Source organism: Crocuta crocuta, unplaced genomic scaffold, assembly GCF_008692635.1.
Source record: "Crocuta crocuta isolate KB4526 unplaced genomic scaffold, BGI_CrCroc_1.0 scaffold118, whole genome shotgun sequence".
In the NCBI taxonomy this organism is placed as follows: Eukaryota; Metazoa; Chordata; class Mammalia; order Carnivora; family Hyaenidae; genus Crocuta; species Crocuta crocuta.
Genome location: NW_027551558.1, coordinates 8,515,523 through 8,538,234, shown reverse-complemented (window position 1 = coordinate 8,538,234; position 22,712 = coordinate 8,515,523). Strand labels below are relative to the sequence as shown.

Here is a 22,712-nt window from a genome sequence, read left to right as displayed (position 1 = left end):
CTTTTGTTTCCTTTTTTGTTTACATTTTTAATTTTAGAGCAAGAGTATGAGCAAGGGAGAGGGAGTGAGGGAGACAGGCTCTTTCTTAGGCTTCATTAAGTAGACCCCACACTTAGCTCGGAGCCCCATGTGGGGCCCGATCCCATGACCCTGGCGTCATGACCTGAGCTGAAATCGAGAGTCAGATGCTCAACCAACTGAACCACCCAGGCGCCCTGCTTTTGTTTATTTTCTAATGGCATATTGATTTGGGTTGCTACTGAAATAAAGGCCCCAGGGGACCAGGGATACAGAATGTCTAAACAGCGTGTGAGATAGCCCACTCAGCAGGAGTGTCCTGAACAACATGTTAGTAACACCCTATTTGAGGAGCACTCCTTCAGTCAAGGCAATTTCCATTACTTGGATTTTACGCACTAATTTTGAATTAGCCAATTAATTAGTTAAACCTAAATGTATTGAGTGGCCAATAATACTTTTTTTTTTAGATTTTTCACCAGTTCCCTTGGCAGCTTTGTTCCATACTGGTGATAAGGAAGGTATAGGGGGTGTGCTTGTTATGGACTGATCTAGAGGCCCATTCTAATGGCAGGGACTTTGCTCTTCAGGGCTCAGGCTGTGCGTTCCTATTTATCCTTCTGTAAGGGGTGGTATAGCCAGTCCTATAACTTCTAAATACCTTTTGGTGGGTGGGGGGAGGGGCTACCAGAGTCAGGGTCTATGGGAGTCCTACATAAGGAAACAAATGGAAAGTTTTATCTTGTATTTTGAATAACTACAATTCAGTCATTACTATTAGCAAAAAAGCAGTTCTGTATATTTTGTCAAGGATTTCTCAATCTAAGGTCATGGAAGATGCTGCTCCGTGATTTTCTTTTAATGCCCTTGTCAGGCTATGGCATCAGGATTATGCTGGCCTCATAAAATGATTTGAAAGCATTCCCTCCTTCTGTATGCTCTGATGGTGCTTTTATATGAGTGGTACAATTTCTTCTCTAAATGTTTCGTCGAACTCACCAATGAAACTTACCCGAGCATGAAGTTTTGTTTGTAGGAAAAGTTGGACAAGAAATGAATTTCTGTGATAGACATAGGGCTATTCAAATTTTCTGTTTCATCATGCCAATTTTGGAAAGTTTTGTTTTTCAAGGAGTTTGTCCACTTCATCAATGATTTCTAATATATTGGCAAAGCATGTTTCATAAGATTCCCTTAAAATTATTTAATGCCTACAGAATCTATAGTGATGTTCCCTCTTTCATTTCAGATATAATTTGTGTTTTTTCTCACTTCTTTCTTGATAAGTCTTGTTAGCAGCATATCATAACTCTTTTCAAAGAAGCACATTTTGGGTTTTTTCCCCCTATTCTTTGTTTCCAGTTTCATTGATATCTGCTTTGCTCTTTATTATTTATTTCTATCTACTAACTTTGAGGTTAATATGCACTCCTTTTTCTAGCTTAACGTGGAAACTTGGGTAATTGATTTTAAGCCTTTCTTCTCTTTTCATATAGTCATTTAAAATTCCTCTAAGGATTGCTCAGCTGAATCCAAATCTTGATAGGTATTATTTTCATTGTTTTTGAGTTCAGAATATTTTTTTCTCTTGTGACTTTTTTCTTTGATTCGTTTTTAAAAGAAATGTTTAATTTGCAATTATTTTAGAATTTTTAAAGGTGTCTTGTTATCTAATTCACTTCTATTTATGTCAGAAAACATAGTAAGATTTTCATCTTTTGCAATGCACTGAGATTTGTCTTATGGTGCACATTTCATACACGCTTGAATGTGTATTCTGCAATCGTTAGGTAGTATTTATAAATGTTCATTTGTTCAGGGTGGTTGATTTTATTGTATTATAGAGATGTGCTGTGTCTTCAGAGATATTTTTGCCTAGTGGCTTTGTCCATTTCTTAGTTCTCAGTTTTAGTCATGTAGTTTGAAGCTCTAAATACACACATACACACACGCTTAGGAGTGTCGTATCTTTCTGATGAATTGACAAATTTTAATAATTTTTAAATGTCCATATTTACCTCAGATGATAGTCCTCGTTTTGAGATTTACTTTGATAATTGATACAACTACTGTAGCTTTCTTAGGCGTCATTTGTATGTGGTATATAGGTTTATAGTCTTTAACTTCCAAGCTATCTGTAGTCTCTAGATTTTCATTTAAATTTCAATAGGCTTTTTACATCTGCCTGTTTGCATTTTGTTTTCAGTGGTTGCTCTAGTGATTATATCCTTAATTTGCTATAGAATGTCAAAAATTATCTTTGTACTACATTAAGTAAGTTCATACAAGGTAAGAACATTGTAACAGTGTAACTCCAACTTACCCCTCACTCCTGTCCTTGGTTTTATTGTTTTAATATATTTTATTTTTATATACATCATAAACCTCACACACTAGTGTTATAATTATTGCCTTAAAAAGTCATTTGTCATTTAAAGAAACTGAGTGTTAAAAAATAGCATTTTACATCCACATATTTACTATTTATAATGTTCTTGCTTCCTAGAAGTTCCATCTGGTATTTTTTCCTAAAGAATTTCGTTGAAGCATTTGTAGTGCAGGTCTGTTGGTGACAGATTTTCTCAGTTTTTGTTCCTCTGATATTGTTTTTATTTCACCTTCTCTCTCTTTTTTTTTGGAAGATTGGTTGGTTGGTTGATTGATTGATACTTTTCATCTGAAATAATGATATCGTTACAGGAAGTTGCAAAGATGATATAGACAGACCCCAAATATGCTTCACCTAGTTTCTCCTAATGGTTATACCTTATAAAGTTAAAGTTTAATATCAAATTCAGGAGTTTGACATTGATGCGCTATGTGTGAATAATTCTATGTAATTTTACCACTTGTGTAGATTTGTGTAACTGTCACCACAATCAAGATACAGAACTATTTATTACCACAAAGATCTCCCACGTGCTAACCCCTTATAGTTGTATAGACACTGCCACCCCAAACATCCTTTACTCCTAACAACCACCGGGCTGTTTTCTATCTCTAATTTTCTCATGGAAAGAATGTTTATATAAATGGAATCATCTAGTATGTGACCTTTTGAAATTGGCATTTTTTCGCTTGGTATTATTTCTTTGAGATTCATCCAAGTTACTGCATGTAGCAATGGTTTGTTTCTTTTTATTGCAGTTGTATTCCAGGGTCTGGATGTACCACTGTTTGTTTAGCCAGTCACCATTAAAAGACATCTGCGTAGTTTCCAATTTGGGGCCATTACAAATAAGTCTGCTATGAACAATTGTTTACAGGTTTTTGTCTGACCATAAGTTCTCATTTCTCTGGGATAAATGCCCAGGAATGCAACTGCTACATGGTATGTTAAGTGTGTGTTTAATTTTTTTGTTTAGTTAGTTTAGTTTTGTTAAGAAACTGCCAGACTTTTATAGGGTGGCTGTGCTATTCACTTCAGTAATATATGAGGGAGACAGTTTCTCCATATCATCACCAGCATTTGATATTGTCAAAATTTAAAAGTTTTCGCTCTTCATGGCAATTAAGGAATGCACTTGTCCTGATGAGCACAGGGTGATGTATGGAAGTGTTCAGTCGCTACATTGTACACTTGAAACTAATATTACAGTATATGTTAACTAACTGGAATTTCAATAAAAACAAAAAATAAATAAAAGTTTTGGCCGTTCTAATATTTGTGTAGTGATATTTCATTGTGTTTTTAGTCTATATTTCCCCAATGTCTATTTTTGTTAAACATATTTTCATGTGCTTATTTGCTGTATATCATCTTTGGCAAAATAAATGTTTCTTCATGTCTTTTGCTCATTTTCTCCCATCCAAGTACAAACCAGGCCGGACCCTGCTTAGCTTCTGAGATCAGACGAGATCGGGAGCGTTTAGGGTGGTATGGCCGTAGACAGGTCATTTTCTAATTAAAATTTTTTTAATGTTGAGTTTTAAGAGTTGATGATATATTCTAGATATGAGTCCTTTGTCACATATGTGTCTTGCAGATATATTTTCCTAGTCTGTAGCTTATCTTTTCATTCTCTTAACAAAGTTTCTCAGAACGCAAGTTTTTAATTTTGATGATTTTTTTGATTTATTAATTTTTTTCATACATGGATGTTGTTGATTCTCAAAGTTTTCTCCTATTTTTGTTTTTACTAACAGTTTCATAGTTTTACATCTTACATTTAGCCCATGATGAATTTGAGTTACTTTCTATAGAAGTTTCATTTTTGGACTATGGATATCCAATTGCTCCAGCACCTTTATTTAAAATCAAGTAAAAGGCTTTTGTACAGTGGAGGACAACAAAAAGTTTTTCAATAAAAAGACAACCTGCTGAACGAGAGAAGGTTTTTGCAAATAGTATATCCAGTAAGGGGTTAATATCCAAAATAGATAAAGAACTTCTACAACTCAACACCAAAAGATGCCCTAAACAACCTGATTTTAAAATGGGCAGAGGACTTGAATAGACATTTTTCCGAAGAGGACATACAGATGGCCAGCAGACACATGGTCAACATCACTCATCATCAGGGAAATGCAAGTCAACACCAAATAAGTATCACCCCACACCTGTCTTGATGACTAAAATTTAAAAAAAAATACAAAAAATAGCAAGTGTTGGTGAGGATGTGGAGAAAAAGGAATCCTTGTACACTGGTGGTGGTAATGTAAATTGGCATAGCCGTGAGGAAAACAGTGTGGCGGTTCCTCTAGAAATTAAAAATAGAAATACTATATGACCCAGCAAGGCCACTACTGTGTATTTACCCAAAGCAAAGGAAAGCATTAATTTGAAAAGGTATTTGCACCCCTATGTTTATTGGAACATTATTTACAACAGCCAAGATATTGGAGCAACCTAAGTGTTGGTCAGTAGACAAATGGATAAGGAAGATGTGGTATATGTATACAATGGGCTATTATGCCGCCATAAAAAGGACGAGATCTTACCACATGTAACAACATGGATAGACCTAGAGGGTATTATGATAAGTAAAATAAATGAGGCTGAGAAAAATAAATTCCATATGATTTCACTCATATGGAATCTGAAAAGCAAAACAAATGAATAAGCAAAAAGCAGAATCAGACCTATGCATATTGGTTGTCAGAGTTGGGATGGGGTGGGGAACACAGGAGTCCAGTTAGTAATGAATAAGTCATGGGAATAATAAAGGCACAGCAAAGGGAATATAGTCAATGATACTGTAATAGCGTTGTATAGTGACGTATTGTAGCTACACCTGTAGTGAGCATATTGCATGTTGTACTGAGAGGTTGAATCACTGTGTTGGACACCTGAAGCCAATGTAACATTGTATGTCAGCTATACTGAAATAAAATAATAAAATACTGCCCTTCCTCTTCTGAATTGCTTTTACATCTTTGTTAAAAATTAGGTGATTGTTTTTGTGTGGGGCTATCTCTGGGTTCTCTGTTTTGTTTTATTTGTCTATGTGTCTTTCCATCACTACCACACAGTCTAGATTACTATACCCATGTAATGCCTTGAAATTAGGCAGACTGCTCCACTTTATTCTTTTTCAAAATTGTTTTAGCTACTCTAATTTATTTGCCTTTTCATATAAATTTTAGAGTAACAATGTCTATGTCTACAAAAATATTGCTGGGATTTTGATAGGAATTGCATTAAACCTGTACATCAATTAAAAAATTTTTTTAATGTTTATTTTTGAGAGAGAGAGAGAGCGCATGCACAAAAGAGAGCAAGCAGGGGAGGGGCAGAGAGAGAGAGGGAGACACAGAATCTGAAGCAGGCTCCAGCCTGTGAGCTGTCAGCATAGAACCCAGTGAGGTGCTCGAAGTCATGAACCATGAGATCATGACCTAAGCTGAAGTTGGACGCTCAACCGACCGAGCCACCCAGGCACCCCAGCCCTGTGTATCAATTTAAGTAGAATTGACTCCTTTATTCTGTTGGGTCTCCCAGTCCATGAATATGGAATATCTTTCCATCTATTTCCATCTTTTATTTATTTCATCAGCTGTTGTAATTTTCAGCATATATAATCGTCTTGCACATATATATAAGTCTTGCACCTGTTTTGTATTTCATTTTTCTAAGCAATTGTAGATGCTACTGTGTTTTTAATTTTGGTTTCCACGTGTTCATTGCTAGTATAAAGAAATATGGCTGAGTTTTTAATGTTGACCTTCTATACTGTGACCTTACTGAAGTCACTAATTCTAAGAATTTTTTTGTTGCTCTTCATTCCTTGGGATTTCTAGGTAGACCATCATGTCCTCTCCAAATAGGGAAAGTTTTAATTCTTCCTCTGTGATCTATATACCTTGTATTTTCTTGTCTTCCCATGTGCTAGCTAGAGTTTTCAGTACTATGTTAAACAGTAGCAGTGAGAGTGGACATCCTTATCTCACATCAGGTCTTAGAGGAGAGCTTTCAATCTTTGACCATTAAGTATAATGTTAGCTTTGAGTTTTTTATAGAATTAAAAAAATCAAATTGAGAAAGTTTCCTTATATTCCTAATGTGTTGAGAATTTTTATCATGAATGGATGTTGAATTTTGTCAGATGCTTTTTCTGTGTCTATTGAAAAGATCATGTAGTTTTTTTTCTTCCCTAGCCTGTTAATTTGGTTGATTATATTGATTGGTTTTGAAATTTGAACCAATATACCTAATACATTTTTGCATGTGTAATTAGGAAGGATATTGGTCTATAGTTATCTTTTTTTTTTTTAAATACTGCCTTTATCTGGTTTTGGTATCACGGTAATATTGGCTAAATAGAATGAGTTGGAAAATTTTCCCTTGTTTTCTGTTTTCTGGAAAATACTGTGTAGAATTTTAATTACTTCTTGTGTATTTGGAAGAGTTTTCCAGAGAACCTATCCAGGCCTGGGGATTTCTGGTTGAGAAGTTTTTGATTACAAATTCATTTCCTTATTAGGTATAGGGCTAGTCAAATGATCTATTTCATATTAAGAAAGTTGTGGTAGTTTGTGGAATTCACTTCATCTAAGTTGTCTAATATGTGTGTGTGGAGTTGGTGATAGTATTCCATTATTCTTTTGATGTCTGAAGGGTCTTTAGCAATATTCTCTGTTTCATTCCCGATTATCAGTAATTCATGTCTTCTCTCCCTTTACTTTTGTCAATTTTATTAAACTTATTAAAATACCAGCTTTTTATTTAATTGATTTTCTCTTGTTTTTCTGTGTTCAATTTTCTTGATTTTTGCTTTCATCTTTATATGTATTTCCTTCTACTTGCTTTGGATTTGTTTTGCTATTTTTATTTCTTCAAATGGGAACTTAGATTATCGATTTGAGATGTTTCATCTCTTCTTTATGCTATAAATTTCTCTCTTGGTGCTTGAGCTGTGTTCTTCACATTTTTATGTGTTGTATTATCATTTTCATTCAGTTTAAAGTATTTTTTATTTCTGTTGTACTTCTTTGACTCATGGATTTATTAGAAGCATGTTATTTAGTTTTGAAGAGTTTGGAGATTTTTCTTGTTATCTTTTTGTTACTGATTTCTAGTTTGTTTCCANTGGAGCCTGTTTCAGTCTGTGACTCCCTCTCTCTCTGACCCTCCCCTGCTCACGCTGTCTCTCTCTCCTAGAAATAAATAAAAATATTAAAAACAAAAATAGCCATGGTTATGCTTTGTCTTGGTATATATTCTGTGCTTAAAAAATAATGTGTGTTCTTTTGTTATGTAGATTTTTCTATAAATGTCAATTGGATCTTGTTTTTGATGGTTTTGAGTATCCTTGATGATTTTCTGTCTAGTTATTCTGTCAGTTGTTGAGAGAGTAGTATTGAAATCTCCAATTATAATTGTGGATTTGCCTCTTTCTCCTTTCACTTCCATCAATTTTTGCTTAAGGTAGTTGCAGTCTTGTTTGGGGCATACACATTTTGGATTGCTCTGTCTTCCTGGTGGGTTGACACTTTTAAAATTATATAATGTTCCACTGTATCCCTAGTAATATTCTTTGCTCTGTAGTTTACTTTTGTGATATTAATATAGTCAATCAGTTTTCTTGTTATTAATGCTTAAATGACATCTTTTTTCATTTTTATACTTTTAGTTTATATATGTCATTATATTTAAAGCAAGTTTCTTGTAGGCACCCTATTGTTGGGCCATTTTTTTAAATCCTCTTTACCTATCTTTTTTTCTCTCTTTTTAAATTTGTTAAGTTTTTATTTTAATTCTAATATAGTTAACATACATACAGTGTTCTATTAGTTTCAGGCCTACAATATAGTGATTTGAAAATTCCATACATTACCCAGGGCTCATCATGACAAGTGCCCTCCTTAATCCCCATCACCTATTTTGCCCATTCTCCCCCTCCCCGCCCCCCCCCGATAATGACCATTTTGTTGTCTGTAGTTAAGAGTCTGCTTCTTGGTTTCTCTCTCTCTGTTTTTCTTTGCTCATTTGTTTTGTTTCTTAAATTCCATGTGTGAGTGAAATCATATAGTATTCAGTCATAAAGAAGAATGAAATCTTGCCATTTGCAAGGGCATGGATGGAGCTAGAGAGTATAATGTTAAGTGAAAGAAGTCAGTCAGAGACAGCTAGTCACTATCATTTAGTTGTTCTCAGGCTATTTACCATTAATGTAATTATTAATTTGTTACAGCTGTGTTTTAGACTGTGCCCTTAAAATTTTTTTAATGTTTATTTTTGAGAGAGAGAGAGGGAGAGAGAGAGAGAGAGAGATGATAGAGCATGAGCGGGGGAGGGGCAGAGAGAAAGGGAGACAAAGAATCTGAAGCAGGCTCTGAGCTGTCAGCACAGAGACTGTTGCGGGGCTCAAAATCACAAACCGCGAAACCATGACCTGAGGTGAAGTCAGACACTGAACTGACTGAGCCACCCAGGCACCCCTAGACTGTGGCTTTTGACCTCTACCTTAGTCATTCTGGACAAAAGAACCTGGAAACCAAGAAACAAACTTTATTTTTCCTCTCCATTCATTTGTGCACTGAAGGGTTATGCATATCATCAATAGTTAAGATATAGCATCTAGAAACACTTCATTATTTAGGACAGAATACCAAGCATCACAGATTTTTGGTGTCACTGGGGATGTAATTTGGCATCAAAAACATTTTGAAATAAAAATAAGAAATGTTGATAATGCACCATTTTGACTGCTTTTCTTTATAAAAATACAGATTATGTGACTTCTCTGGGAAGACTTGTGGCTTCCCGGTATGCGGACGGCCTGTTTCCACAGTTCTACAGACTCGAAGATGGCAGAGTATACAACGTAAGTCAGAGAACCCTTGATGGATAGGCCCTGTGACACGCTTCTGAGGTCTGGGAGTGGCCTGTGTGGAGAGGTTCACACTGCTTCCTGTCCATGCAGTAGAGCCCTGGCCTTATCAAGGCTGAAGGCTTTCTTCGGGCCATGTGGAGAGTGATGGAAGTTATGGTTAGGGACTGGGAAGGGAAGCACTTGACCTGTTAGAGATGACTGCATGAAGCTGTTGACCAGAAAGTGAAAACCTTTGCATATCAATAGTACTTTGTTTTGCCTTAAAAATAGAGAAGGTGTAGTATGACAGAGGTTAGCAGACAGGCAAGAGCAGCTGCTGTTACCTGACAAATGCACTGGGAACAGAGGGCTACTTTTATAGCTAGTGGTTTTATAGCAAGCGGCACCTCTTACTGGAGTCCTTAATTCTGGCAATTCAACACGTGTCTGACCCTGTGCACACTCTGGTCCTCCACAAGGAGCTCACAAAAACTCATATCCCATCACGTCACTTTACAGATATTTGTTCATGTCAGTGTACATCTATGTACCACCAGGACTACTGTGTCTTTTTTTTTTTTCTTTTTCTTTTAGAGACAGCATGTGAGTGGGGGAGAGGAGCAGAGGGAGAGGGAGAGAGAGAATCCCAAGCAGGCTTCATGCTCAGTGCGGAGCCAGATGCAGGGCTCGATCTCAAGACCCTGGGATCAGGACCTGAGCTGAAATCAAGCGTCAGACGCTCAACCAACTGAGGCACCCAGGCACCCCTGTTATTTCTTAATATTAAAGTTCACATTACTTTTTGAACTTAGCCTGGTTCTAAACAATAATATCCACAGAATCTTGAGTTTGGCATGCTAAATATATTTTTTATCTGAACCACATGGAAATCAGTAGAGAACTGTTGAGAACATCCGTCTTTGCCATCTGACCACCGCCACAACCCCTGTGACATGGTCCCACCCTGGTTTCTGTACCGTGGTAGAAACTTTAATAAGTGCTATGAATGCTGGTGAGATATTTAGGAATTTTGCCCTAAGGAGCCATGGAAAGCAATAAGAAGTGGTTCTGGAGCTTGAGGAATAAGCTGGAGAGACACAGGGGATAGAGAAGGAAAACACTTTAAGGCAGAGGGAACAGCATGAGCCAAAGCATGAAAATGTGGAATTACATGGTGTGTTCAGAAAACACATTTTCCTTAACAATTTAGATATTAAAGGGGTGTTCTGAGGGTTGTTAAAGTTAAAAATAAGTACCAGATCTTTCAAAATGTGATTCTTCACAGAATAGGGCACATTTTTTCTTACTCCTTTTCTATGTCTCCTACCTCCCTACACCCTAAGAGGCCTTGCACAGTTGTGCCTGGTCTGTGTGAATGAGTGTTCATTTGTGTCTACAAGAAACTGCCTGCAAGCATCTGTCACTTTTCAGGCCCACGTTCTACAGGTGTTGGTGATCCAGTGAGCCAGGTATGGGGGAGCATGGCCTGGGCGATAGAGGGTACAGGACACAGGCTGTGAATATCTGTAAATGAGTTACTGGGGCGCATCCCTTAGAGGAAAACGGGCAGATGTGCTGGCAGGTCTAGAAGCATGCTCAGAAATATTTTTGGCATGTTGTCCTTAGGAAAACTTTCCAGCGAGACTTATTTTCTTCCATCTGTCTTTGCTGATCTCTTTATTTCTTCTACCGAGTTCCTTGAAAGTTCTTTTCTTCTACCTAACTCCTTAAAATGTCCCCTGAACGTTTTCTGGTAAAGATAATTCTGTAACTATAAAGATAAAATATAATTTAGAAACACATTTTTTTTAAAAAAAAGAGTGTTATATTTTGGATAGATCACATCATCATCATTTCTTCTGTGGGGAAATCATCCAAAGGTTTTTCACCTGAAAGATTGGAATACTTCCTTCTAGATTATGTGGGGTTTAAAGGATCATCTACAGAATTGTTATTAATGCCCAGTTCTTGATGGCAGAGGCCATGACTCAGTGGGCCCCGTTGTTCCTGGCTGCACCGTAGTTCAGATGACGTACTATAGTGTGTTTTTGTTCTGTTTTTTGTTTTTGTTTTTTGTTTTATGGTTTTTTGTTTTTTGTTTTTTTTTGCTTTGATTTCCATTAAGTTGACAGCTAAAACCGAACTGATCTATCAGTTTGTGGAACATTTAACACACGCTGTGGAGAGATACAAGCAGCGGATGGACTGGCTCACCAGCAGAAGCCGGCAGATTTTTGGTGTCATCTTGGAACAGTGCATCACCATAGTGCTGGATTTTGGTGGCATGCTGGAGGAGGAGCTTAATCTGTGCCGAGATGCTCTAATAATGGTCCTTCAGGAGCAGGTGGCTCACATAGCCAAGTTTAATCTCATATGGTGAGTTCTCATAGGAAGAGGATATTTCAGTGAAACTTCATAAGTAGCTTCCATTTATTCGGAGTTAAGTAACATAGCTAACATAGTCTTGGGGAGGGAGGGGGTCTTACCTTGTCATTTCCTAGAACACATAATTCCAGCAGAAGACCCACAGTGGAAATTTTGATCTGCTTTGCACGTGGCATCTTACTTTTCAGATGAGAAGAGATTTAGAAACCTACTTTTCTTCAATGCATAGCAAGGTCAAAATAGAAGAATAGGAATTTTATTGAGTATATATTTAAGGCCATCAAAATCCTTTAGGTCATTTTAGATTTTAGCTTGAATAATGTATTCAACCTCGTCACAAATATCACTTTTTTCAGGCTGAGCTTGTGACTTCCCTGTAAGTTGACCTTCTGCAATCAGAACAACAGGTGGCCGGCTTTATAGAATTTCCCGTATTTCAGAGTTTTCACAACCAATTATTTACGGATTCTTGGATTCGAGAGAACTTGAGCTCTAAGGCCAACTTTTCATGTGGAACGGTGGCTGTACCTCTCTGATGGGAAAAATCTGGATGAAGGGGATCTACCTAACTGAGTTTTTCTCTAAAATAAAATATTTTCAGCTAAACAAATAACATTTTGGAGGGTGCTGCCTAATTGTGTCCTATCCCAGATGCCTATTTCTGTGACAGATGTATTACTGCAGAAATTGAGCCTTAAGTTTGCAATGCTTTAGCTTTCTTGGAAAAGTATGCTGTAGCATGTAAGCCACTCAGCCAGAGGTCTACCCAGAGGAGCCACACAGAGGTGACATAGGTATGAGGCAGCCTCTGTCTCTGAAGGTGGGTTATGAGGAACAAATCAGCCTGGTTCATTAGTTCATGATTCATATAATTCTTATAATTATGAATACATATATGACTCATATAATTTGTTCAGTTATAAACACAGAGATAAATAACTTCAAAGGTTTTTTTTTGTTTTGTTTTGTTTGAGAGAGAGAGATNAAAAGTATGCTGTAGCATGTAAGCCACTCAGCCAGAGGTCTACCCAGAGGAGCCACACAGAGGTGACATAGGTATGAGGCAGCCTCTGTCTCTGAAGGTGGGCTATGAGGAACAAATCAGCCTGGTTCATTAGTTCATGATTCATATAATTCTTATAATTATGAATACATATATGACTCATATAATTTGTTCAGTTATAAACACAGAGATAAATAACTTCAAAGGTTTTTTTTTTGTTTTGTTTTGTTTTGTTTGAGAGAGAGAGAGACGGGGAGAGAGAGAATTCTAAGCAGGCTCCATGCTTTAGCACAGAGCCCGATGCAGGGCTTGAACCCGTGAACCATGAGATCATCACTGGAGCCCAAATCTAGAGTCAAGCACTTAACTGACTGAGCCACTCAGGCAGCCCAGAGATAGATAAATTCAAATGGCTGTTCTTTCTTGGAGGGGTTCCATGACTTTTTTTTTCTAAGTCCAAGCTAAATGGTTTAATCACATGTTCCCAAGGTTTAAAAATGAATGCTCTGCTAAACTCGATACTATTTTTGATCCAGAAGAGGTAACTGTTTTGAATTCCGAACAATGAAAACAATGCCTTAAAAGAATTAGAAATAAAATTTTAGCACAATAAAATTGCTGCTGATTTGTAAACCTTAATGCTGTGAGTCTTTATAAACTTACTATTAATTGAAGATAGTTGTATATAAAACTGCCTGTTTATGAAAATAACTCCCTCAATAATTTTAATACAGCTGTTAACATTTGTGTTTTTGAGATTTTTTTAATGTTTATTTTTGAGATAGAGAGAGACAGAGAGACAGAACATAAGCAGGGGAGGGGCAGAGAGAGAGGGAGACAGAATCCAAAGCAGGCTNGACTGAGCCACTCAGGCAGCCCAGAGATAGATAAATTCAAATGGCTGTTCTTTCTTGGAGGGGTTCCATGACTTTTTTTTTCTAAGTCCAAGCTAAATGGTTTAATCACATGTTCCCAAGGTTTAAAAATGAATGCTCTGCTAAACTCGATACTATTTTTGATCCAGAAGAGGTAACTGTTTTGAATTCCGAACAATGAAAACAATGCCTTAAAAGAATTAGAAATAAAATTTTAGCACAATAAAATTGCTGCTGATTTGTAAACCTTAATGCTGTGAGTCTTTATAAACTTACTATTAATTGAAGATAGTTGTATATAAAACTGCCTGTTTATGAAAATAACTCCCTCAATAATTTTAATACAGCTGTTAACATTTGTGTTTTTGAGATTTTTTTAATGTTTATTTTTGAGATAGAGAGAGACAGAGAGACAGAACATAAGCAGGGGAGGGGCAGAGAGAGAGGGAGACAGAATCCAAAGCAGGCTCCAGGCTCTGAGCTGTCAGCACAGAGCCCCACACAGGGCTAGAACCCACAAACCGCAAAATCATGACCTGAGCAGAAGTCAGACACTTAACTGACTGAGCCACCCAGGTGTCCCCATTTTTGAGAATTTTTAAATCTTCCCACACATTGTTCTTCCTAGTCGGTACAGTTTATGGAAGATAACGGTGCTTTGCAAACCGATCTTAAGCAGCTTGCCTGTTTCGTTGGTAACTTTTAGAGGGCTGGGAGCTACGTGTTCTTTCCTTCAGCTCTGGTGTTGTTAAGTGGTTTGTTGCTCGGAGCTGTGGGCCTGAGGGCTGATAGCTATGTTGCCCACCGCCCCATGACAGCCCCATGTGATTCCTTTCAGGGTTTCTCAGGAGCCTATGAAATGGCAGGAAAATGCCGCTCCTGTGACAGGACAGTCCATAGCCACTGCCATCAGTTGGGTTGAAAAACTGCCTTTTGAGCTGGCTGTGAACCCTGCTAGCCGTCTGGACGCTCTGCTGGAAGCTGGGCAAGACAAAACGGTAAGTGTGCATCCATGGTGGGCTCTAGGTCGCATGGGTGGCTTCACATTTCTCTCTGTACACCCAGCATCCTCATACTGCCTTCCAACCTGACTCTGGCCCTCCCAGCAGCATCCCACAGACACTGCGTCATTGGAATCGATGAGTCCCATAACTCTTAATCCTGTTCACCTCTGAATTTGGAACCCACTGAGAAATAGGTGACAGGCCTCAGATGGGGATTAAAGTAGCAGCTTTGGTGATGGCTGAGTGGTACCAACCAAAATAAGACTCCCTAATGCTGCCCCCTGAGCCTGGCAGAGCTCCCTCTGGGTGATCAGGGTACAGGTTAGACCCTTAGTTAGCCAGTGCCAGCAGAGCCACATGCTACTCACAGCCACTGAGCACTGAGAAAGGACAGGGAGTTAGGCATAGTTGTGCATCTCTAATATCTTAATTCTGCTCTTGCTTTCTTGACAGTTAGATAAATCTGTGCATCTCTAATGTGGAGGAGAGGTTGGAAAACTCTTCATAGAAACCTGAGATCAAGGAAATAGATTTTCCCACATCTGTGTTCTGAGTCTATCCCAGTCCCCCTTTTTCGCAAATGGTCTGTTATGTGCCTTCCAAGGTGAAGTATATTCATGAAAATGAGTCATCATTTTTGAATGTTAATGCATTTGCACAGGCTTTTTGATAGGGCCCTTTGGACATAAAGCTTTACCTAGAAGAAGTGCTGAAATAGTGGTGGTTTATGTTCTTTTAGCCACAAGGGTAAGAGTTTTGTGAGTGATTCTAAGGATGGGACCTGAAGGGCAGTGGCAAGTTAGTGGAGAAGGACTCCGGACAGGTGGGGTCCTTTGGACAGCCTCAGCTCCCCAGGTAGGGATAGTTCTGCTTTCCTTTGGGATATAGATACTCAATTAATACTTATCGACTGGTATTAATACTTAATTGCTTCTTTTGCTCTGGACCCTCAGTGATTCTGGACCCTCAGTAGATTCAAGCTTTGCTGTACTACATTAAGAAGCCTTTTCTTGGGCCAGGAGGCCATGTGCTGGCCCCTTGAAAGGATAGCCCCCAGTGGTCACCAGACTGTGTTCATTGATACTGAAGATGATGGTTTGATATTGGAAATGCAGTGTTTATCCTTTCGAAGCCGGAGGAACAAATGGTTCCCATTAAAGAACAGAATTCAAGCTACTTTGTTCTTTGGCCTTTCAAGTTTGTTTTAACATCTGTAAAGCTTCAGTTGTCTGGACACTTTAATAAGGATTCAAGAAATGGAAATTTCACAAGATCTAGGAAGCACACATGGGTGTTCTGTTTCTTTGTTCACCTGGCTTCCTTAGTCATAGCAGACTCTGGTGACCTGCCATGACTTGAAGATTTCCCAGTGACCTTGATTTTCTATTTTACTTCTCTCTGGTTTGTGCTGCTTTCTCAGGTTCATCCCCAGCCCAGGAAACCTGAAACAATTTAGTGAGTTCCAGGGAAGTCCTATAGAAGAGTAAGAGCCCAGAAAGAGGTTACAGGCACTGATTATCAAATGCCACTTGAAAACTCTTGAGAAGAGACTGTGGAGTATGGCAAATACAAAACAGATTCAGATCACTGTATCCTTTCCCCTAGAACTTCTACCTGGATGTGATCTGTAGGAAAATTCTAGTAACTGTAACTGCCTCATATATAAAAATACCATTCCCTATGTTTTGTGGGGTATGTAGGGTGGGGAGAAGAATAGATTTCCCTTACTGGTCACTCCTCTAACCTGTGCCCCTCATGCCCACCTCAGTGAGTTCCAAATTGACCCATGTAGCTGTAGTTTTTTCTGGATAGAAAATATGTGAGGCTTAAGAAACCCTTTGAACAGTAAATCCTGTTGATGATAACCTGCTTTGGGTTAGCATCTCCTGTGAGTGCGTCCCAAGAAGAATCAAGAGAGTAGGGATTGTCTTGTGTTCAAAGATTAACACAGAAGCTGGATTTTGGTATTAGGTTCATTTGAGGAGGAAGGGCTGACTGATGTGCTTGGTGAGTGTGAAGGAGGATAATCAGAGGCTACTGGCCTCCTCTAGAACCTGGGTATGTACCCAGAGTTGGGCCAGAAGACTGAACAGGTAGGGATGACTGAGGGCGACCCTTTGTCTCCAGAGGGGCCAGGCAGTGTGGGGTCTGCTTAATCCCAGCTCTGATGGCAGCATGTGGAGAGCACTGTTGATGAAGTACTCTTGTATCCAGTGCAAAAGGGCCTGGCTCATGGGAAGGCAGCCTGTGGGGTATTGAGGAAATGCCTGGCAGTGTAGAGGGGCTGGCATGTCTTCAGAGCCTAAGTGTGTCATCCAGCCCAGGGTTTCTGCTCTGCAGCATCCCATGGTCCCAGAATGCATATTTGGGAAGTTAGTAGCTTCCTTGGCCTTAATGGAGAGGAGTGTTGTGCCAGGAGGTCCTGGAATGCCTGCTGATCCAGGAAGTGAGGGGTCATTAGGAAAGAGAAGGCTGATTATCCAAAGCCCTGATTCACAGCTGCCTAAGAAGGATAACTGAGGGGCTTTGCTTCTGCTTTGAGCAGAAAGGTACCTGCCCAGAAGGCACCTGTGTTTCTCTTTGTGTTCTCTCAGCTGATAGGCACACACTTGTTTACCTAAAAAAAAATCCCATTCACTGAGAGACTAAGTGGGTGAATTAGAGACAGACCCACATGATTCCTTAAGGAGCCTTCGGTACTGGGCAGTAAACTGAAGGGCTGGCCACACCAATCACGAGCTTGGCAGTGGGTCAGACAGGCATCAAATCTTCCCACCTTTGTCCATAGACATGGCAGTGCCTGGCAGGGGCTTGATAGATATTTGTTGTACATTGAAGGAATGGGAAAGAAGTAACACTGATAATTTTGAAGTTGGGGCAAGATGTACATCCAAGAAATCCCCACTCTCTATGCTGTGGTACAGATTTGAGTATTTTTGATTTGAAAGGTCATGGTTCGTGTGGGACCAGGCAGGTGAATTTGCTGAGCCTTGTGTGACAAGGCTGTTGGGGGTAGTAGGTGGAGACAGGGACTCGGAAGCCTGGGAGACCAGAAAGTTAGTGGTGGTCAAGGGTGTTAGCAGAGATTGGAGAACTGAGCTGGGTTAATATCAAGAGGGATCAGAAAATCAAAATGGGCTGAATCAGGAAAGAGCCCCTACAGGTACAGGGAAGATCTGGAGGTCAGAGCTAAGGTCTGGAGTTGGTCAAAACTGTTGAAATGGTTAAAATTTTATGAAGGAGATGAGAATTTTGCTAGATCTCTGGTTGCTGTTCTGGTTGACTTTCATTTGACTTTCATTTTCGTGGAATGGAGATTGTTATACCCAGAGGCTTCTGACAAACTATAGTGGAGGGCAGTCGGGGTAGAAACAGCCACTGCCCATCTGGTTCTCCTTTTCCCCCCAAACCTGTGTCTGAGAAGATGTCAAGGCTTCCTTGGCTGGGCGGAACGCAGGTTGCCATTGGAAGTCATAGAACAAATGACCCAGGCAGAATAAGATATTTCAAGTGAAAACAGAAATGTTCTGCCCTATTTTCTGTAGTGTAAAAGTGGCAAGGCTTTTTGAGTCACAGCGAATTTGTTGAATGGAACCCAAAATATTTTCTGCATCTTGTGCTATCAAATTCAGAGCAGATTAGCATTTAGGGAAATGCTGGTCAATGAGAAGGCTGTGGTGGATCCTGGCTGCTTGTCCTCAAGACTGGCCCTTGCCCTGAGAAGCTCAGAGGTACTGGGCAAGAGGAGATGATTCCATTGAAGACAGTTCCCTTGAGCCATACAACCTCACCCAGCTCTTCTGGTCAGTGATGTTGATTTCATGGGCTAGGAGCCATGAATGGTGTGGGAGCCAAGGAAGTGAAAACAGTGACTGTCTCTGGTCACCTTCCTGTCCCATGATCTCATGTGCACAGTCCTGGGATTCACGTCTATCCCTGAGAGGTGACCAGCCTTGCCATGGCCAACAGAATAAAGTGGTTGAAAGCAAAGGCAGAAGCTCATATGGGGGTCAGGGAGCTAGATTTACTAGCTGTAAGACCAGGTCAGTTTCTTCACCAGTAAACTGGATGTGATAACAAGATTTCATTTTCCAAAGGGCTATTGTGAGTATTGAATAAAATAATCCACGTCGGCTTATCATCCCAAAGAGTGGATGACCCTAAAGCCATTTCACTCTAAAAGACGTTTTGCCAGTTTGGGGGGGAATGGGGCTTGGTAGCATATTTATCTTCTTTTTATCTCAGTGTCATTATGGGAGTGGAAAGGAGAGCAGGAAGGTAGTGTGTAGGAGGTGACTGAGAGCGGGACAGGTGATCTCGTTGTAGAGCACATCCCAGGAAATATGGATCCTGCATGGACAACCAAAAACCTAGGCAATTAAGAAACTGAGCAATGAACTTGATGAATAGTGAATAACCCCATAGCCTGAGTAAAGGAAAGGAAATCCTGACTCACTGCTGGCTATAGCAATTTTTAGCTTGATGAAATCTCCAGGGAAAAACATTTCTGCACAAGGATTTCAGACTCTTGGGTTATTGCCAGAGTAAAGAAGCTGAGTTTGCATGACGTGCAGCAGAGACGCATGTGTCAGAAGCTGCTGACAGACCTCCTAGAGATGTTTGCCCTCACCCACCTTACTTGTTGAACTAACAAAATCCTAGAGAATAATCCCAAGACTACTCTCTGGGGCCATGTGTAACTTTAGATCCTTATGTGAGGTTGAATCTGTCCTTGTGCTAAACTTGGGCCGCGACCCAGCCGGAACACTACTAACAGTGCAGCTGAGGGGAGCCCATGTAACCCATCTCACACAAGATACTATGTAACACGGGGAGAAGGGAAAGAGAGTACATTTGCTGGGAGAATAATATGAGCTGCCTAACAAGGAATGTGGAGAACACTTTTTTCCTTCTTAAAAAAATTTTTTTTCCTGTCTCTTGGTGACTGGCTGAAAGAAATGTATAGTATTTCTCAGTCCTTCCCTCCCGTTAGGTCCTTTTTAAAATCGTGGTTTGAAAGGCCTGAGAGAAAGAGTAATGGGTATGGGAGTCCCAAGGGAGAAAGGCTGTTGCTGGAGTAGGCTGCTGTCAGCTCCCTCTCTGGCTGTGGCCTCCCTCCCAGCCGGGACCCTCTGCCATAGCTGCAGACATAGTGTCCCAGCCAGCTAGGGAGCTGCCCATAAGTCCTCTTCATAAGTGCCAGGAGGGTTTGCGTCCCAGGTCTGAAGTTAAACTGAGGCACCTATTTACCTTCAGCTCACAGGGCTTTGTGATTAGAGCAGAGAAAGGCTCAGAAGTCCTAGGGGGATGGTGACATCTATTTTTCCCTTCAAGCCCAGTTCATTTTCTGGCATTTCTTCCTCAGTTATCTGTGGAGACAATCCATGAAGGTGTTTTTAGGGACAGGTTCAGATGATACGTGTTGCTGGGTTTTAACTTCCTGAAATATATACATGCATAAGTGGAAGTCATCTTGTTTAAACTCAGTCACAAGGTACACTGCATTATCTCCCTTTGCATAAGCGAAGAAACTGAAGTTTTGTCACTTGCCCAAGTTCATAGAACCCATCAGTTCCCATTGCCCTCTCTCATTGGCAGAGAGGGTGAACACTGTGGGAGGCAGAATCCACAGGAAAAGCAAGAGCAGTGGGTGGATTTCACTGTGTCTCTAACTTAAGCAAGGAGCACTCTGGGACTGTCTCCTACCTAGATGGAGGTGTGCGTCTCCCATATCCCTGATTGAAAGTTGGGGTGTGTGTGCGATGGGGCTCCTGACGTGGGTTTGTTCATTCTCTCATTCTCTTCATGGCCTGGCATGGTGGTTCAAGTCAACGCCCAGTGCTGCATGAAGTCAGGACAGCCTCACCTCGCAGGCGTGTGTTTCCCTGTGAGATGAGAGCAGAGTATGAACCCAGTGGGAATATGCCCTCCTTCCCCCATTCTGCCTCAGACTGAGGATAGAGGAGTCTGTATTGTAGAAATCTGGTATGACCATGGGGGATGGTTAATAAGCTTTCTGCCCACAGTGACTGTGCCAACTCTTCCTTCGTGTTGAAAATAGTCCCTCCTGACCTGTCAACTGTATCTGGAGGCTTAGTGGAAGCTATTTTCTACATTGGCCAATCATATCCTTCCCATGCAGTATCTGAGACCGTGACCACGGCCAATAGACCTTCTTGGCACCAGGCCTTGAATATCTCACTTCCCGACTTTGGTCCCCAAATGTCCTCACAAAACTTGGACGAGTGCTGCTATTCCTGCTGTCCCCCACTCTCCCAAGGCAGTTTTGTAGAAAGTATATTGCCAGTGATTTCAGTGCAAGGCTGGGGCACATCAGGAAGATAAACTGTTGGTACTACTCTCTTGCAGATGGAATCCATTTACTATTTTGCGGTGGGAGACGTTCCTGAGCAAACCAAGGAACTTCTCCTTCAGAGGGCTTTGGAGATCCCATGTCCTGTCTGCACAGTGTCCTTCAATGCCAGAGGAGAAGGCACGATACCATTTTTAAAGGATCTGAGTGCCAAGACCCAAGGCAGGTAGGCAGAAAAAATGCTCTTGAGTGACAGTGGGTGAGCTGCCTGCTTTCACAAGGTCAGCAGTGGTTTTCCTAACTGGTTTCGTATGTTCTCCTCTTTCCAGTGGTCTTTAGTCTCCATGGCCTTTTCTTTTCTACCTTATATTAATATCTTACCTTGTTATTTTCTGTAATTCTGATGCTTTGACATCAGGGGTCCTTGCTGCCCCTGGAGAGACTACTCCTTCCAAGGCTACCTAATTCCTAGAGAGCGTAAATGACTCACCCAGGAGTGCACTTTCATATGCAGACTAACTGATCCAGGGCCCACCTTGGTGCCCACGGGCACTCACACTCAAGACTGCATGCCAGGCAGGGTACCAGGCAACTTGGGACTATTCCTATACCCTAGAACCCACTGAAATTATTCAGCTAGCCAATCCTAAACCTGCTTCCTTTGCCTCATCCATTCCATCCTCCTGCAAAATCCACAATGAAGACTCTTGCCCATGTTTTTCCCTTGTTCTCTCAAGTGTCCTGACCGGCCCTGGTGCTTCCCTGTGTGGCCCTGTGTGGTGTGGTGTGCCCCCTCATCTTGGGAACTGAGTAGTCAGTTTTGGTTGCCATATCAAATACCACAGACTGAGTGGCTTAAACAACAGAAATTTATTTCTCACACTTGTGGAGGCTGGGAAGTTCAAGATCAACGTGCTGGCTGATGCAGTTTCTGCTGAGAGCTCTCTTTCTGGCTTGTAGACAGTTGCCTTCTTAACTATATCCTCTCATTGGAGGGAGGGGAGGAGAGATGAAGGGAGAGGGAGAGACAGAGAGAGAGAGAGAGAGAGCAGGAACATGCCCGTAAGCTCTCTGGTGTATTTTCTTGGAAGGATATTAATCCCACTGGACCAGGACCTTCAGACCTCATTTAACCTTAATTACCTCCTAAAGGCTCTATCTCCAAATATAATCAAATACAGTTACGTTGGGAGTGAAGGCCTCAACATATGAATTTGGGGGGCAGGGGACACAATTCAGTCTATAGCAGGAGGGACTGTGATAGCAAACTGTATTTTCAGTGGCAGCTAAACTGATCAAATGGCCTCATCATACCTGAATAAGGTACGTGTAATAAATCATGATGTGAATAAAAGAATCCACATTCTAAGACATACCCAATGCCTTGTGGCGGGAGACCAGCTACCTATGTAGTTATAAGAAGAATGACTGAGTCCTTTCCTAAGTTAGCCTGTCTGAAATGGGTACAATTCCTGCCCTTCAGCATTTGTTCCCAAATTTAATTGCTCATTGAATTTGCCTGAGGAGCTTGTTAATAATTCAGAGGTCAAGGGCTTTACCTTACAGGCTAATGACTCTACAAAATAGAGGAGATCCTGGGAATATGCATTTAATCATTCACTTTAAGTAACAGCTGCCTAGGGAGTTTGATTAAAATGCAAATATCTTGGCCACAGCCCCAGAGACCCTGATTTGTGAGCTCTAGGGAGGACCAAGAATATTTATTCTTTTTTTTTTACTTTATATTCATTTTTATTTTTATTTTTTAAATTTATTTTTTAATAGTTTATTGTCAAGTTGGTTTCCATATAACACCCAGTGCTCATCCCCACAAATGCCCTCCTCCATGCCCATCACCCC

The 22,712-nt window shown here is 40.3% G+C and overlaps 1 protein-coding gene across 1 annotated transcript in view; it reads left to right on the top strand.

The window, feature by feature from the left end:
* VWA3B (von Willebrand factor A domain containing 3B) overlaps positions 1-22,712 on the top strand; it is a 208,443-nt gene that overhangs the window by 5,760 nt on the left and 179,971 nt on the right. Inside the window, exons 3-6 of the mRNA XM_077749344.1 lie at positions 9,190-9,284; positions 11,398-11,648; positions 14,374-14,533; positions 20,909-21,078. Of these exons, the coding sequence (XP_077605470.1) occupies positions 9,190-9,284; positions 11,398-11,648; positions 14,374-14,533; positions 20,909-21,078 (676 nt within the window). The remainder of the gene's footprint in view (positions 1-9,189; positions 9,285-11,397; positions 11,649-14,373; positions 14,534-20,908; positions 21,079-22,712) is intronic.